Raw genomic sequence first — 17,568 nt, 5'->3', positions numbered from 1 at the left:
AACGAGCTGAATCGACATGCAGCTATTGCTTGATATACGTATCGGTCGCGATGTGCTCGAAAGCATGAGGAGGTGATAGGTCGGACGCGGGATCAACGGCGGGTCTGCGGAGCTTTAGAGCAGTGCGACAGTTTATCCCTGTGACATGCAAGCTTTCGCGTTAGCTATGGTCGTGCAATACCCTGCACCTCGAAGCTGCACAATGGCTGTATCGGAAGCTGCTTGCGGTTTCGATGCTAGGTGTGTTCGTTGACATGAGCTATACGCCAGGCCTTTCAACCTAGCCCTGCTCCCAATCCGAGCCGGTTTTCGGATATCCTGGAGCGGTTGGCAAAAGTGCCGTACAGCCACAGCCGCACAGCCACAGATCTAGCGTCAGTAGCGATAGATTACAGCTAAGCTACTTAAAGATAGGTGTGCGGGTTATCCTCATCTAATTAGCACTTCTAGTAGTCGGACTTAGAATTAGCACAGAAGCACAACAATCTCTCAAGCTTAAGCGCAGTGCTCGGGATAGGACAAAAATATAGCAAATTGTAAATTGACGGACTTTCGACAAGATGCACGAGCTTTCGACGCACCTACTGCTAGCCAAAGCGAAGCGGCCGTGTGACGCTCATACCAAATGGTCGTATTACACGATAAGCCGAACCTATTTCTCAAGACGTCAGAAAAGTATAGAATTAATAGCGTAAGACTAATACTCCGAGAATATCTATGCTTCTGACCTGTTGTGGATATTGTTATGTTGGGGGAATGTCATTGCCGCCCCGCCACGCAGGGTGTCCCATTACGCGGGGATGGACGTTAGTGTTTATCTTCTGTTTTCTGTAGAGACTGGCTGCTGACATTATCGCTCGACTTCCAGGTCACTCCATACAAATGGCGAGCAACTGCAAGCCACACCTGACGCTGAGCCACTTACCCATATGACTGGGCACCTGCAACCGCACAGCCCCAGCCAAAGCGCTGCCGCAGGGTTCGACTGCTGAATTCACCCAACCCCGCCGAGGCCCACCAACGTGATGCGAGACGCTGGCGCGGCGCATCGCTCGCGTATTTGCTCGAGCAGCGGTCCACGAGCGACAAACTCGGGGTTGCAGCGGAACGCCACAAAGCATGAAGCTGTAGTAGAGTCTTGGGACGCTCTGCGGCTAGTGTTAGAGTAGAGATAGTCACTTGCTGGGTGCGGAAACGTGGATAGCGCTAGAGTTGTAGTCTACCTACAGTTATCGCGCACTTGCACATCCTGTAAGATGCAGATGCTATCTCTATCAATCGTATAGTAAAAACTATGGTTAGGTCAACTTTGGTCTTGTTCGAAGTCAATCAATAAGTTCCATTGTTTAATGGATTTGAAAGTAAATAAGTCGTCCTCTGCAAGCTGTGACAGTAAGTACTACAACTCGTGCGAACCCCACTACCTTCACCTGCCTCTTCCATGTTATATAGTCTGTAAATATGCGAATTAATAGATTTAAACTGTAGAAAAAATCACTATAATAGGCATATTCCCACTGCGCTTTAATGCCTTCATAATTTGCTGCAGACTGTTTTAGTGTATCTAGGAACTAGGATATCTCGCTCAAACAACGTATTTCTGTTGCCAGCTAGTGTCACCAAGTTTGGTCCAAACTAACGCAATGCGTTTAGGTTCCTTTTGAGGATAAAAGTAAACCTTCAGTTGTCCGGAATTGTAGTTGATGTGGGCAGAAATAGAAGTCCCAGGAACTGCCTGTAGGTCGAGATTGCTCTGTCCAAGTGACCCCATGGTCCATTTAGGAGAGCTGCTTCCGTCTTGGACTGCTTGCTTTGGAATGTCTTTGCAAACCTCTTGGATCATATTGTTCTTGTCCGAATAGTACACCCTAGTCTGTGCGGTAGGCATCAGCGCTGCGACTTGTGCTGACATAACACTTGGGACATTGGCAAACTCTACTTACGCTCCATTTGTCGCCCCACTCATAAGCCAGAGCAGCAAGATCCTTACTGCCACACTCGGGATCTTGATTGGCAATTTCTACGTAACCATCCTTGTAGTTTAAGGGTTTTTCCTTGCTATTCTTCTCACCTTCCTGTACCGCTTCGCGGATGCAGAGGTTGTTCTGATCGTTAACAAAGAAGATTGTGCTCTTGCCAGCACTTCCTTGTGCGCTCGTAATAGGTCCCTTTTGGTAAAAAGAGTTAAATCCGCGCCTGAAAGATACCCTTAGCAGGGCATACTTACATTCATGATGAATTGACAAGACTATATGTAAAGGCTTGTGAGTTGGTTCTGGGGAATTCGATAGTCCTGCGTTCTTTAATTGCTATTAAAAAGACTCTAGGCTTGGTAGAGGGACAAGCTCATATTTATGTTCGGGGATGAAGCTCTAGATCTAGGCGGTAGTCATTCTCAGTTAGGCTACTAGCTGTGCTGGATCCTCAGCTCTACATGGTCAGCCCGACCCAACGTTATCTGTCTGAACTCCCCATCACAGCTGAGAGATCCAACTGATCGCTTTCTCGTAACCCGTCACAAGGGGGCTGATCTCCTGCGGTCTTTTCCACATCGAGCGATACGCACTGTCTCCTGCGGGTAGCTGCTTATAGGTTACCATTACTTTGACATTAGCGAGTGCAAACTCTAATATGTAGTAAGCGGGCATGTCCTTATGAGTAAGCATGGTCCTACGTAGTTATCCTTGCAGTTTAGATTGCGCCTACTACTAGTCTGAACGAGCATCCGCTCTAATGGCACCCACCGCACACGTATTCAACTCGCCACAATATGTTAATTTAATGCGTGTTCCTATTCTTGTATAGTACATTTATCTAGCGATTGTGCTTAGCGACGCTTAGTAACCTGATTTCGCCACACTAAGACCCTTGTCGTAAGTGCAAACGCTGTCGAATAGATAGTAGTCGCCACAACACTAGAGGCGGAGAAATGGGAGTACAACCCCTCGGAGAAGCCGCATTTTAGCGTCGTAAAGTCGTTTTGACACATTATTTCGTACATGGCGATGCATAATGATGCAATCGGATGAGCGTGCCGACCCATGGAACGGAACGGAACGGTGCCTAGTTGACAGCCGCAGCTGAATGCAAACGCGCAAGTTAGTAAGCCCTATGACTTCCAACAGCTTGGAATCTTGTGACAGACACAGACCGCCCACTAGCCCAAGCTTTAGCTAAGCCGAGGGATGTATCCATGTGATCTGGGATGTTGCCTGTATGATACTCAGTTCCTGTTGTGCCTCGAGGCTAGTCGTATACCGTGTATACCGTGATAGGTAAAGTCCCTCCCTGCGTGCCGAAAAACCCTGTGTGCCGAAAACCCACTTATACGCTGCATCACAACAATGTCAACACATGCTTAGAGGCGTCAATACTCTCGGAATATACTCTCCCTACCTTGAAATTGGTCGTCACTTCTCCGCTCCTCCGACTCAGCTCCAGTGTGTCCATCAACCAAGTAACTTACTTGGTTGACACTAGGGTTCCAGGCAACTGTGGACCCTCTGAACCGACCAGTTCAACCGGTTGCTTTAACGTAAGCAGATCGTCTTAAGGTGATTGGCCAGTGTCGCGCGTCGGTGCTTAAGGTTCCAACTAATTTAGTCCAGCCCACTGTAGTGCTCTAGCGCCCTGATGTCAACCAAGTAAGTTACTTGGTTGATGGACACACTGGAGCTGAGTCGGAGGAGCGGAGAAGTGACGACCAATTTCAAGGTAGGGAGAGTATATTCCGAGAGTATTGACGCCTCTAAGCATGTGTTGACATTGTTGTGATGCAGCGTATAAGTGGGTTTTCGGCACACAGGGTTTTTCGGCACGCAGGGAGGGACTTTACCTATCACGGTATACACGGTATACGACTAGCCTCGAGGCACAACAGGAACTGAGTATCATACAGGCAACATCCCAGATCACATGGATACATCCCTCGGCTTAGCTAAAGCTTGGGCTAGTGGGCGGTCTGTGTCTGTCACAAGATTCCAAGCTGTTGGAAGTCATAGGGCTTACTAACTTGCGCGTTTGCATTCAGCTGCGGCTGTCAACTAGGCACCGTTCCGTTCCGTTCCATGGGTCGGCACGCTCATCCGATTGCATCATTATGCATCGCCATGTACGAAATAATGTGTCAAAACGACTTTACGACGCTAAAATGCGGCTTCTCCGAGGGGTTGTACTCCCATTTCTCCGCCTCTAGTGTTGTGGCGACTACTATCTATTCGACAGCGTTTGCACTTACGACAAGGGTCTTAGTGTGGCGAAATCAGGTTACTAAGCGTCGCTAAGCACAATCGCTAGATAAATGTACTATACAAGAATAGGAACACGCATTAAATTAACATATTGTGGCGAGTTGAATACGTGTGCGGTGGGTGCCATTAGAGCGGATGCTCGTTCAGACTAGTAGTAGGCGCAATCTAAACTGCAAGGATAACTACGTAGGACCATGCTTACTCATAAGGACATGCCCGCTTACTACATATTAGAGTTTGCACTCGCTAATGTCAAAGTAATGGTAACCTATAAGCAGCTACCCGCAGGAGACAGTGCGTATCGCTCGATGTGGAAAAGACCGCAGGAGATCAGCCCCCTTGTGACGGGTTACGAGAAAGCGATCAGTTGGATCTCTCAGCTGTGATGGGGAGTTCAGACAGATAACGTTGGGTCGGGCTGACCATGTAGAGCTGAGGATCCAGCACAGCTAGTAGCCTAACTGAGAATGACTACCGCCTAGATCTAGAGCTTCATCCCCGAACATAAATATGAGCTTGTCCCTCTACCAAGCCTAGAGTCTTTTTAATAGCAATTAAAGAACGCAGGACTATCGAATTCCCAGAACCAACTCACAAGCCTTTACATATAGTCTTGTCAATTCATCATGAATGTAAGTATGCCCTGCTAAGGGTATCTTTCAGGCGCGGATTTAACTCTTTTTACCAAAAGGGACCTATTACGAGCGCACAAGGAAGTGCTGGCAAGAGCACAATCTTCTTTGTTAACGATCAGAACAACCTCTGCATCCGCGAAGCGGTACAGGAAGGTGAGAAGAATAGCAAGGAAAAACCCTTAAACTACAAGGATGGTTACGTAGAAATTGCCAATCAAGATCCCGAGTGTGGCAGTAAGGATCTTGCTGCTCTGGCTTATGAGTGGGGCGACAAATGGAGCGTAAGTAGAGTTTGCCAATGTCCCAAGTGTTATGTCAGCACAAGTCGCAGCGCTGATGCCTACCGCACAGACTAGGGTGTACTATTCGGACAAGAACAATATGATCCAAGAGGTTTGCAAAGACATTCCAAAGCAAGCAGTCCAAGACGGAAGCAGCTCTCCTAAATGGACCATGGGGTCACTTGGACAGAGCAATCTCGACCTACAGGCAGTTCCTGGGACTTCTATTTCTGCCCACATCAACTACAATTCCGGACAACTGAAGGTTTACTTTTATCCTCAAAAAGGAACCTAAACGCATTGCGTTAGTTTGGACCAAACTTGGTGACACTAGCTGGCAACAGAAATACGTTGTTTGAGCGAGATATCCTAGTTCCTAGATACACTAAAACAGTCTGCAGCAAATTATGAAGGCATTAAAGCGCAGTGGGAATATGCCTATTATAGTGATTTTTTCTACAGTTTAAATCTATTAATTCGCATATTTACAGACTATATAACATGGAAGAGGCAGGTGAAGGTAGTGGGGTTCGCACGAGTTGTAGTACTTACTGTCACAGCTTGCAGAGGACGACTTATTTACTTTCAAATCCATTAAACAATGGAACTTATTGATTGACTTCGAACAAGACCAAAGTTGACCTAACCATAGTTTTTACTATACGATTGATAGAGATAGCATCTGCATCTTACAGGATGTGCAAGTGCGCGATAACTGTAGGTAGACTACAACTCTAGCGCTATCCACGTTTCCGCACCCAGCAAGTGACTATCTCTACTCTAACACTAGCCGCAGAGCGTCCCAAGACTCTACTACAGCTTCATGCTTTGTGGCGTTCCGCTGCAACCCCGAGTTTGTCGCTCGTGGACCGCTGCTCGAGCAAATACGCGAGCGATGCGCCGCGCCAGCGTCTCGCATCACGTTGGTGGGCCTCGGCGGGGTTGGGTGAATTCAGCAGTCGAACCCTGCGGCAGCGCTTTGGCTGGGGCTGTGCGGTTGCAGGTGCCCAGTCATATGGGTAAGTGGCTCAGCGTCAGGTGTGGCTTGCAGTTGCTCGCCATTTGTATGGAGTGACCTGGAAGTCGAGCGATAATGTCAGCATGGCTGCTGAGATTTGTCCCCCGTTTTTGAGATTTGTCCCCTCCAAAGTACCGAATTGCTTTGCATCTACACAACTTAACACTAGCAAGATTTTAAATAAACTTTCAAACGTTAAAAAATCTTCTAGGGCCTCGCAAAGCTCCTATAAAAATTTGAAACTAAAGATTAGTCTGTGTTGTAGTTGAATTGCATGTTAAAGTTAGTAGCATTTTCGAAGAAATCGCAAACTTCAAGTCCACTTAGCTCATTCCCATCTCTGTCGAAATTTACAAAATACAAGCAAGAGGTACTCTAGTGCATGCGAAACGTATTCTAGGCTTTAAAGATAAAAATTACATGCAGTGTTGCGGTAAAATTGCATTGCGGAGCGCAAAAGTTAACATTTTCGGTACTTCGGAGGGGGACAAATCTCAAAAACGGGGGGACAAATCTCAGCAGCCGCTAGGCAAACGAAAGTACTGGGCATCCACGTGATGTGGGAGGCACTCGGGATGACCTGGAATGAACGACTCGGGATAGCAACAGAAGACCTGGAGCAATCACGTAAGCCACTAGTGATGCACAACAGACCACTCAGGACTGCAGATCCGCCTTATCCAGAGTCTGTTGTCACTGGGTGATTTGATAGTCGCAGGTCGTGACGGCGTCTTACCCTAATGACCTATTGAGTTCCGTGTGTAACATTAGAGAGATTGCACTAATGACCGCATTAGACGCAGTGTACTGCAGGTACAAGATTGACGATTGCGTCTCACTACAACACCACTTCCGCTGCACCTACCTCGCGCAGGCTCTGTACCCATACGAGGAGCTTAGGATGACATACTTCACGGACATGTTTTCCCCGGATGTTGGACTGCGGAACGACAGCCGCCCAGCGAACCCGCAGATATCTCGTCGTACCTCTGTATGCAGCCACCAGAATAAGTTCATCGAGCTGCGGCAACACGGTAACGAGGAACAGTGGCACGACTTGATCGCATTCGAATCATCCAGAGAACACAGTCGAGCTGAGAATCGCCCAGCATACATCGAGGCACAGTGTCCAGAGTGCGCAACAGAGGTGAAAGATGGAGACGAAAAAAACCAAATGATGCTACCACAAAGAACACCAGGCTCGTATCAAGTAGGGACATCATCCACTCACGTGGGCGAGACAGGCATACCATCGCGAGGTGAGTTTCACGACCTGCTGGAAAGGCCCAAATGTTCCCGCCCTCGAGACACAGCCGCCAAGCCTAACCCGCGCGTCTTCGAAGAGAAAGATCAAGCTCATCGCCGTGGAGTACAAGCAAAAACGACATCATACCGTAGCAAGTGGCTAGCGATCCCAACGAGACGGGTTTGGGACACGGCGCGTCACACCACGGGTAGAGTTGAATCAGGAGTCCATCGGCGAAGCATGTTTCCCTTGTCTAGATACGAGGACAAACTGATTCAGTCGAAAGCAGACGGCGGCATAATCCCACAAAGCAGGAGACGTTCCCTACCGTGTAGCTTGTGTTGGGAGGTACAAACAGAAGAAGGCAAGGATACCGGGGACGCCTTCAGAGCAAGTGCTGGAATCCATTTTGCCGACAGTGCCCATTGTCTCACTCTCGCGCGCACAACGAACAGCGAAGAGAACGGGTTTCAGGTAGCTGCCACGAACTCAAGTCTTACATCCGATCCAGGGCTCGCTAAGCAGCAAGGTCTCTCCAATGTGGCCGACTTGATGGAGAAGAACAGCGACAGTACCCTCTCCAGTCGCGCAGCGGACGCAGAATGCCGTCGTACTGCTGATACCCTAGCTCCATTTGCGGGAGAGTCTGCGCTAATCGAACAACTGATTGCCGATTATACCTCACTCTTCGACAGTCCCTTCGATCCGGATGTTGCGGACATGCGGTACGAGCGACCACGAGCTGTTCCTGCCGTCCCCAAGAGAGATTCGCTGGATTCTATAAAGCAGCGAGACAGCATCTCAACAAGAGCTATAACCAACTCCAAGCCGGTTTCGAGGAACTTCCGAAAACTCCGTTTGGATATCCAGCACTCTACTCGATCCACTTGCAAGACACAACAACACCAGGAGAGTCCAGACTGGGCCTGCCGAACATCCCTGGCCATCGAAGCTGGAACCATTTCGATGGACAGTGTATACATGCATAGACGGGATTCGACACCGAGACACATACTGGACGCTATGCGTAGCCCAGTCAAAATCTGTCTACCAGACGGTAGGAGAGTGCAGAGCTTCGGACCAGGAGGGAGGGAGGCAGTCTACCCAGCGCCTTCAAGTAAGCACAGCTTGGCCCATCCTGCGGCCAGCAGGCATTCGGAAGGCGCCTTGCAGTTTGTGCGAGGAGCAGATGCCGCTCGTTTCATGGGAAAACTTGAGGGAATGGAAGTCGCAATCGGGAGAGAGCCGCTGACATATCACTGTATGCAGGTGGCTTCACCAGTAGACTTGAACAAGAGCCTGCCTGCCTTGCCTCTGCACGTGTACGGGCAGCAGGGCAAGGAATAGACTGGGTCTCAATAAAGCAACCTAGGCGAGCTTCTACCAAGCTTGGAATATGCGATAGCTTGGTCATCGACTTGCATGCGTTCGAGGCAGATGAACCCATCAGGATGACGTGCAGTGAACTACTCAGGATAGCAACAGACCGGTGTAAAACAACCACGTAAGCCACTGCTGACGCTACCTCACACAATACACGCTTGTCCTCAGCTATCTACAGCTTACGTGTCTTGCCAGCCTTCTTAGGCGCGGCTTCCTCAGCTTTCGGAGTTGTAGCTTCCTCTTTTCACGCTCCTCTACGATCCCACAAGCACGTGCCTCTAACCTTCTTTGGTGGACGGAGTAAAGCTTCACCGTGATGCTATAGACACTGTTGTAGATCGAAAACTTGGCACACGTCTCATGCCTCCTCCTGCTGTTTGTAACTTTCTCATAATCGCTGCTGCTGTGGCAAGTTAGCTTGTTTTGAAGGAGATACAACAGAGCGATTGACTAAGCTTCCGTGATCGCTTCCATCTCACGTAAGTTCTGCTGTTTCGACCCGTGCACTGCTTTCTTAAAGTGATGCATGGTAAGTGCACAAACAAAGCTCGGGCCAAGGTGGTCTTACTGATGAGTTTCTGCATTAACTCGGGTCCACTAGCTTTCACCCTCGTGATCTAAGCAGTATTGGTGGACAAAGAAGCTTTCATTCGTTGCTGGAGCGCGGCTTGTACTTGCTGCCCCCGACGCCACGACAAGTAAGCGTGTGGAGTAGACAAAGGATACTATTTATGGGTAGTCTCTCCCGTTCCTGTCCTCGCCACCCACTGCCTCCTTCATTGCTCAATTCCTACGCTATCGAGCTGACCCGTGTTCCTCGCGGCATTGTGTGCTCCGCCGTTTGTCAATGGAAAGTGACAGGGAATTTCGTCTGGACTGCCCGTGTCGAAGGAGAGGGTTGCGGGTCGAAAGTAGTTCTCTTGGCCGTGTCGACAAATGGATCGAATCGTAGGTCCGTGCGAAAGCCGATGACTGTGGGGATGTAACTACTTGGGGTGGGGCGCTTTCGGAGACACCACTCGTGATTACCACTCGTGATTACCTCTCCGGTAAAATCTGCAAAACGGCGTCGGAGAGAAACCGCTAGCGCAACATCTTCCAGACTAAACATGTGGCGGTAGCTTGTTGGCGTTGTGCAGACCTGTGCGGTGTGCTTCCTCGGAACGACCCTTGGCTCTGTCGTAGCACTACGTTCGTCTAAGTCATGTTCCACTGGATCGGACTCCGCAGACGTAACCCAAATAACTTTGCGTGGACGTAGCGACTCCAAATTAGTGCGCATCTATTAAGATTTTGCATTTCTAGAGCATTCTAAAGTCTGCTGAATTCAATGAAGAGGGACGGTGTATGCCAGATCTCGGGCGTTGCCGCTTGGTTCTACCCCTCAAGGGCTCCCATTCGTATCTCCCATAGTCCGTATAGCAGACGAAAATCAGATTGTACGACAAACGCCAATAGGGTGGCTTGCGCACTCCCGCAAACACATGCCCCTCTTCAAACTTGCTCGGTCGTAACCCTTCGTGCTGTGCCCGACTCCGACGACTTTGTGTCTTCTCCAAGCTCTGTTGTGGCCGTCAAACCTCTTTTCCTGCCTCTGGAGTCCCTCAGCCAAAGTATCTTCAGTCCAGGTAAGGAGGCGACGATAATGGCGAGGGCCAACTCGACCATGCTGAGGATGTCTGCGTAGCATCAGGGTCAGTACACGAGTTGCATGGATACAGTAGCGGTCATCAAACCTACAAACAAGGTTCCCCTGGCCCGTCCCAACTTTGAGGCAGATGAAGCGAACGATGCCTGTGACTATGGGAAGTGCTCCCATAGCAAGAGTTAGAACGACTGCAGTGGACGTCTTGAGGATGCCTTGTATAAGGAGGGTCGTGGGGAGCATATAAATGATCAGATAGCAGGTCAGGCCGAGCGTGAAGTTTAGGATGAAAGGCTCCTGAGCATAGAACACCGAGCATGCGCCTCTCTCTTGAGACCACTGCACAGAGACGTCTTTGCCGCAGAAGAACGTGTCGTCTAGGAGAGTCGTCGAATAGCAGGCAATGACGAAGGCAGTCGTGAACAACAAGAACTTCCGAACCGTTCGATGACCGGTAAGGTCGAAGAAGGTCCAGTAGAAAGCCAGCATACTGAGCTTGGGCAACCCCAGTCCGAAATCATAAAAATAGTTCGGGCGAACGAGATCTTGAAGTGCAGGTGTCAGTGGCGGTCCTTGTAGAATCAAGCGGCTAGTGTGGAGTAACTTGGCGATGAGAGTTGATGGGCGGGCCCAAACAACGCGTACCTTGTACAGTTTTCAAGTCTGATAGTCGTCTAGTACGCCCATCTGGAAAGTCAGGGTGTCGCAGATGATCAAACCCAAGGCGTCAAGGGCAGAGGCCATCAGCAAGAACTCGGACCAGTTTAGTCTCTTGCCTTCGCAAAAAGGTGCGCGTAGATGCGCAGAGCAACAAGCGCAGGCAACGCCCAAAGAAAATCCTTTCCCTGTGACCGGGAAAAGGGTTTGGTCATCGCAATGCTATGTTCAACCTGTTTGCAGTAAGAAGCAACCTACCATGCAGTCTCTGCCATCAATGATGTATCCATTGCAATGACGTGGAGTAGCCGAGCAGAAGATGGCACAGATGATGAAACCACGGGGAGGGCAGTGACCCTTCTGAGGTCAAGATCATGCACAAGGGAGATGAAACTTTTCATTCCAGCAGTGTAACAATTTTCGCTAGTCTTGTGTGCGTTTGTTTCGGCCGAGATGTCCTATTACACGAGCCACAGCTGCAGGTTCACACGGGTAGAAGGAGTCAGCAAGATATCCGACTAGCAGTCGTGCCTAAGCATCATTAGGTCTCCACGTGTTTGCTCGTGTGGTTCCCCAAGTGGTTCCCCATGCGGTCAAGCCGAGGCACCTGAGGCAGCTGGCATCTTCACGGAGCTCAGACCAGCGATGACATCGATTATAAGAGTTTGACTTCACCTTCGAGACAGTGAGCTCATTTACAAGTCGGCCGAGGCACTCTTTATATAACATCCTTACAGGCTTATGAACATGAGGATCTCTGCATATCTGCTAGCTTTGCGGGGCCTGTTGGGAGTCGTAGCCGGTAAACGAGCCCCAACAGCTTGCATTACGAGGCGCTGACATCTTAGACTCATGTGTGCAAACAGTCCCACTCCAGACCTCGGCTATGAAGAACTCTGGCGCCCCCAGCACAGTTCTACGAGCGATGGATAACGCCCAATAACGTCAAAGCCGAGTCCATCAACCCCAACTATATTCTCTGACAATGTAAGATTACGACTCTTGCGTTGGTCACCGGTACTGACCATCACGACCCAAGGACGCTTTTCCCGACACGCACCTTCGTAGGCCGTGAGTCAACACCGAGTACTCTTCGGGCTCTTCATGCCCTCAGACTCTCTGTCTATCATCGAAATCCACCGGTACGAAGTTATCCAGTTTGCAGCGGTCCGAACATCGCATCAGCAACCACGGGGTCAACTTTACCTTTCCAGCGTTCAACAACATCTCCCTGCCAGTTGTGATCAACACATGGATGACGTGGAACTCTGCTCGCCAGATGACGCAGTATGATGTTGTGTTCAAGTGGTTTGGAAACCTCTCCAAACTCTTATACTAAGCGAGCGGCTCTGCTGAGGAGGCTGGCGGCAAGACAGTAAACAAGATTGCGACATCGATCTGCAACTCGCATGAAAGATACTGTATGGCACGAACGCCCAGTACGATTTTTGGGGAGGATGCTATAATTTTCTGACAAAAAGAGATACGCGTGGGTCAGAGTTTGGGCTGGGCATGAACACACTCATGTGCCGCAGTGTACACGAGCTCATGGTCAAGTATCGGCCTGGAGTTCACTGCAGCCACATTGGCCCTACAGGAGGTGGAGAGTGCGACGACACAATCACATATGTCGAGAAAGCGGAGGAGCGACTTGATGCGAACTCGCCATGGATCGCTGGGGGATCATAGAGAATTGCTAGCAGAGGCTTGCGGGTGGAATACGTCTGCGCGACCCTCTGTTCTCCCGCCATAGCTTGTAATAGTCTCTCCTTGCGTGCGGAGGTTGGTCACACGGTGTGACTCACACCCTGCACAACTGCTATGGTATTGTCTTTTCCCAGGTGGGGCGTCTGGATCGCGCACGCTATATATAGTTAAATCTATACGATGTTTTTTTTTCTAGACGAGCGCTTTTCTTAGCCATCTTATGAACTCCAAAGCAAGCTCTCTCAGGAAGCTGATATTTGTCCCAGATAACATCTAAAACATTCAAAGCTTTTGGGTCTTATTTGGGACTCAATTCTTGCAGAAGGTGACTCTACAAATACTGCACAGTACAGTACATCACTTGGGCTATGTTCGTCACGCTTGCCTGGTTTGCACGACTCGATCCCGTTTTCTCATGGCCCGTTCTTGTCCACATCTCATCAATTTTCCCGTATCTGGTCGATAACGACGATATGTTGGGATGGGCGTCAAGCTACTCGACCACGACTAACTTGGTGCGGATGCCGAGTGGATTGGCAGCCGAAAACCACTTGGGACGCTGGGTCTACTCGTAAGTAAGACCAGATTCATTGCCCTGCACCACAAGTAGTATCTTTAGTGCATTCCGTCGGACGCAAGCTTCAGCGGTGACACCGCAGAAACACACAATACTGCGGCATGGCGTACACGCGCCAGTTGGACTGGACGTCCTTGATGAATCGTAGTGCGTCTTTGCCTCAACTAGACCGGTGGGGCGACTGCCCGCTGTCAACGGCGGATAGCTAGAGCACATTGTCGTGAGGGATGCATCGGTGAACGTGCGCTTGACACGCTGGCGTGCCGTCCAGGAAAGCAACTGTGTTTTCACACCTCAGCAGCAGTACCGCGCCTGCATACAAGGATCATCTGGCTGCATCTGGCTATTCGGAAAAAGCCTGGAAGTACACCTTGCATATCTGCGAGTGTTGACCATCTGTCGCTGACCGTTGTTTCGGGTATCAGTGCTCAACGCCAGCGAGCTCGTGGCCGTGCTGCGAGATAGCTGCTAGAACAGCGCTGCTCGCCTCCTCAATTCGGGTCGACTGGTGTTCTTGTGACGATAGGGCGGGCCGGTGCTATCTGTGAGCAGGCGACACTGTGCGTCTAAGCTCATGGGCAAGGAAGTACGGTTCGAGCTGCTTCAATCTGTGGTCGCGCAAGTGCACGATCAGCGACGACTCTAATCACTGTGCCCCCTTGCAGTGCCACATTAGCCCCCTCCCTACGTGTGCTGCAGATACCAGTGGATCTAGTGAAGAGCACCCCGTTCCTTTCGATAAGGCTATGCTAGTTGCGTAATGACCAAGTTTCTTTCTTGTGCACCTGCGTAGGTACGCCGCTATCGAACGAGACCTGCAAACGAACCTGTAGTGTGGTGAGCTGAGACGATACACATTTTTGTTCTGATAGTGAAAGATACAGACCTTCTGCAAAGCCGCTCCATTCCAGATCTTTTGGACGTGGTCTGAGTGCTGGGTGGTGAGAACGTGTTCATCAGCGTCTACGCGAGCGGCATTTGGGACGACGGCAAAGGCGCCCTCATGGAGCGCGGTCTAGTGCTTACGAACTACGGAGCCGAGAGGGGCCTAGAGCCATCAACTACCACTCGCCTTGACGAGATGACTGTGCTGGATGATGCTCCCAGATGTGTTCGACGCAGAGTACAGGTGGCGGGACCGTTTCTGCTTGCTTTGCTTGATACGGTTGGTCGCATAGCCACCTCTGTTCTGCTCGTATCCTAGATCCCAGGTCTTGTCCACACAATTTGGCCACTCTCTAGTCCTTACATCTACCTGTCATCTTCGCAACACAGCGGTTCTTTACGTGTTTTGCTTAGCTGCCCGCTGGAACAGTTCCATCACTCGCTAGTGGGTTGAAAGACGTCCTCGAGCCGACCTGGGAGGCAACTCGCTGGCTTATACGGCCCTAGCCGATAGCTGGAGACGCTTTTAGATCTCCATCGGTCACTGCGCTGCGGCTTTCTTGTATCGTCCATCTCTACCTCCAGCGGCTATACCCACAACCTACCACCTCACTCACTATGGCGAATCACAGCACCTCCTCGAACGTCGTCGGCATCCACTACAGAATCGGCAAGCAGATTGGTGAAGGCTCGTTTGGCATCATTTTCGAGGGCATCAATTTGCTCAACCAACAGCAGGTTGCCATAAAATTCGAGCCCCGCAAGAGCAAAGCTCCTCAATTGTACAATGAATATTGCACGTACAAGGCTCTCGTAGGCTGTTGTAAGTTCTCTCGCTGCTTCTATCATTCACCCTAATATCGCCCGTACGAGCAAGTGAAGGCACTGTCTGTGTATGGGAAACTGCCTCACATCATAAGGTAGATGGAACGTGTTCTGTACGGAACACTTTAAATGCTTTTCTTGGCTGCTCTAGAGGATTGCTGCCGTCCTACCGGATATGGCTTTTGCCAATCAACCTGATCTTCAAGCACATCAAAGACTCAACTAACATGACGCAGCGGGGGTTCCCAATGTCTATTACTTTGGCCCGGAGGGCATGCACAACATTCTGATAATCGACCTGCTCGGGCCTAGCTTGGAGGACCTGTTCGGCCACTGCAACAGGAAGTTCACAGTCAAAACTGTAGTCATGATTGGCAAGCAAATGGTGTGTAAATATAACGATCTCACCGTCTCCCTAGTCTGATGTATCTGTAGTTGTCAAGGATACAGGCTATCCACGAGAAGAACCTCGTCCACCGCGACATCAAGCCTGAGAACTTCCTCGTTGGCCGACTGAGGTCTGAGACCGCCAATTAAATTTCCCTTATGGTGGATTTCGGTATGGCTAAGCGTACCGTGCCCCGTGACAGAAACACACTTTTCGTAAGGGAACCGTAAGTCTCTCACTGGTACGGCGCGTTACATGAGTACCAATGCACATCTCAGACGGAACAGCTCGTAGAGACGACCTGGAACTCTGGTCACGTCTTCTATACTTCCTACGGTGTTTCTTCCATGGCAAGGCCTCAGGGTTTCTAACGAGCAGAAGTACGCGAAGATCGGCGAGATGAAGCAGACAATTCCCATCGAATACATCTGCAACGGCCTTCCTCGTGTGTCCCTTGTCTTAACTTCCGTCCAACACTGCTAACAAAAAACAGGCGAGTTCAATAGATACCTCATCTACGTCCGTAACCTGGGTTTCGAGGATACACCTGACTACGACTACCTGCGGGGACTGCTCACGGAAGCGCTCAAAAGCGTCGGCGAAGTTGAAGACGGCGGATACGACTGGACGAATTCAAACAATGGAAGAGGCCAGAAAGTCAACGACCGCCAGGGCACCCCTAACGCAATCATCGTTCACCACCGATCTAAGAAGAGACATTCGTCCGCCAAGCGGTACCACTTGACCGAGCTACTCCCAGATCCTATAGCAACAAGATCTGTACCTGGAAGAAACTGGGACCAAGCAGCGTCGTGCCAGGCTCAGTTTCAACACAGCCGATCGTACCTGAACCAGATCCAATACTGCGCGACTCCGTTACAGAGTACGAACTCTCAGCAATTGCGACAGGAACGAGAGCATCAGACAGAGGGCTTCATGCAGACGCTCTCCAAGATACTTTGCTGCAACCCGAGCCGCAGATAACAGGTTCGCTGCTCTATCTAATCTATTACATATTTGTATTACGGAAATCGTTCATCAAGCGGATTTTGATGCTAACGTCTTTTTTGTTTAGATAGTCTTCTCATGGTTGATAGACGGAATCGAGATGTTCTTCTTTTTCTTTCACTTAAAACCTAGGGTACGTGAGTTCTCATGTGTCCTATCGTTACGGGTGCTGTTTGTATGGTTGCAGCAATGTGATGTCTTACATCCAGTATATAGCTTACGATGTTCATCACTTTCTCTTTCGATCTCTATGATAATACCAGCCTGCATCTCACTACTTCACAAGCAGTCAATTCAGTTGAGGCTTCTAGATTCAAGCCCAATGCCTATGAAAAGTAGATAACATACCCTCCTCTTTAAGGACTGGGAAACACCTGAATAGTTCATATCTACAATATGTAGAAAAAAAATGCCTCCGCAGGGGCGTTCCACCGCGTGTTGACCTTGTAGTGACAGAAAATACAGCGCACATATCCCCTTCGATGGCTTCACACTTCGGTGTGCGCGGTACGATAAGTACGATTGCTATCTCACAGACTGGGTCATTGTTGTGAAAGATGAGTATGGCTAGAGCTGTACCGCTACAGTATCGTTGCACAGTACAGAAGTGCTAAAAGATGATTTTCAGGTCAGTCCTGAAGTTACGTGCAGTGAATTGGCACGATAGTCGAGCAACTAAATTTTCAGGATGGGCGTTGGCGTTTTGAAGCCATACTATCTCAGTCAGCATCTACCGAAACAAATGGATTTGCTGTAAGCACTAATGACGCTACCACTATGGATGTGTAGTCGAGTGATTGCATGTAACACCTGGGTTATGCCATGTGACGACAGTTTACATTAAAGCTTAGTCAGATTTTGTACCGCTTCAGGCTCCAGCACTGAGATTATGCAAGCACTTAGGAAGAATAGCCTCCTTTGTTCCGATCGTGTAAGCTGACCAACTCAGGGTCCCGGGAAAACGAAGAAAAGGGTTTGGGCCCGCTCAGAGTTAGAGTTGTTAGTATATCAGTACCAGAGCATCCACCGTTATTCCAGTCAAAGATGCTGGCTTCCATGCTCA

The 17,568-nt window shown here is 49.7% G+C and overlaps 4 protein-coding genes across 4 annotated transcripts; 2 read left to right on the top strand and 2 right to left on the bottom strand.

Moving 5' to 3' along the window:
* Positions 1 to 1,585: 1,585 nt before the first annotated feature.
* Positions 1,586 to 2,233, bottom strand: ALTATR162_LOCUS441 (uncharacterized protein; the record flags this gene model as incomplete). The annotated part of the gene is made up of 3 exons (XM_043308035.1): positions 1,586 to 1,873; positions 1,944 to 2,168; positions 2,228 to 2,233. 3 exons carry the CDS (start codon positions 2,231 to 2,233, stop codon positions 1,586 to 1,588), a joined length of 519 nt encoding a protein of 172 aa, XP_043163970.1.
* Positions 2,234 to 4,876: 2,643 nt separating this feature from the next.
* ALTATR162_LOCUS440 (uncharacterized protein) lies at positions 4,877 to 5,461 on the top strand (the record flags this gene model as incomplete). The annotated part of the gene is made up of 3 exons (XM_043308034.1): positions 4,877 to 4,882; positions 4,942 to 5,166; positions 5,237 to 5,461. 3 exons carry the CDS (start codon positions 4,877 to 4,879, stop codon positions 5,459 to 5,461), a joined length of 456 nt encoding a protein of 151 aa, XP_043163969.1.
* Positions 5,462 to 10,307: 4,846 nt separating this feature from the next.
* ALTATR162_LOCUS439 (uncharacterized protein) lies at positions 10,308 to 10,947 on the bottom strand (the record flags this gene model as incomplete). The annotated part of the gene is made up of 2 exons (XM_043308033.1): positions 10,308 to 10,492; positions 10,554 to 10,947. The coding sequence occupies 2 exons, from the start codon at positions 10,945 to 10,947 to the stop codon at positions 10,308 to 10,310; spliced, it is 579 nt and encodes a 192-aa protein (XP_043163968.1).
* Positions 10,948 to 14,902: 3,955 nt separating this feature from the next.
* ALTATR162_LOCUS438 (uncharacterized protein) lies at positions 14,903 to 16,481 on the top strand (the record flags this gene model as incomplete). The annotated part of the gene is made up of 5 exons (XM_043308032.1): positions 14,903 to 15,107; positions 15,346 to 15,494; positions 15,545 to 15,613; positions 15,792 to 15,942; positions 15,991 to 16,481. The coding sequence occupies 5 exons, from the start codon at positions 14,903 to 14,905 to the stop codon at positions 16,479 to 16,481; spliced, it is 1,065 nt and encodes a 354-aa protein (XP_043163967.1).
* Positions 16,482 to 17,568: the final 1,087 nt, after the last annotated feature.

The sequence above is a fragment of the Alternaria atra genome (genome assembly GCF_907166805.1).
Source record: "Alternaria atra isolate CS162 genome assembly, contig: 20, whole genome shotgun sequence".
In the NCBI taxonomy this organism is placed as follows: domain Eukaryota; kingdom Fungi; phylum Ascomycota; class Dothideomycetes; order Pleosporales; family Pleosporaceae; genus Alternaria; species Alternaria atra.
The sequence above is the reverse complement of the archived record's forward strand: the minus strand, read 5'-3'. Positions and strand labels throughout refer to the sequence as shown.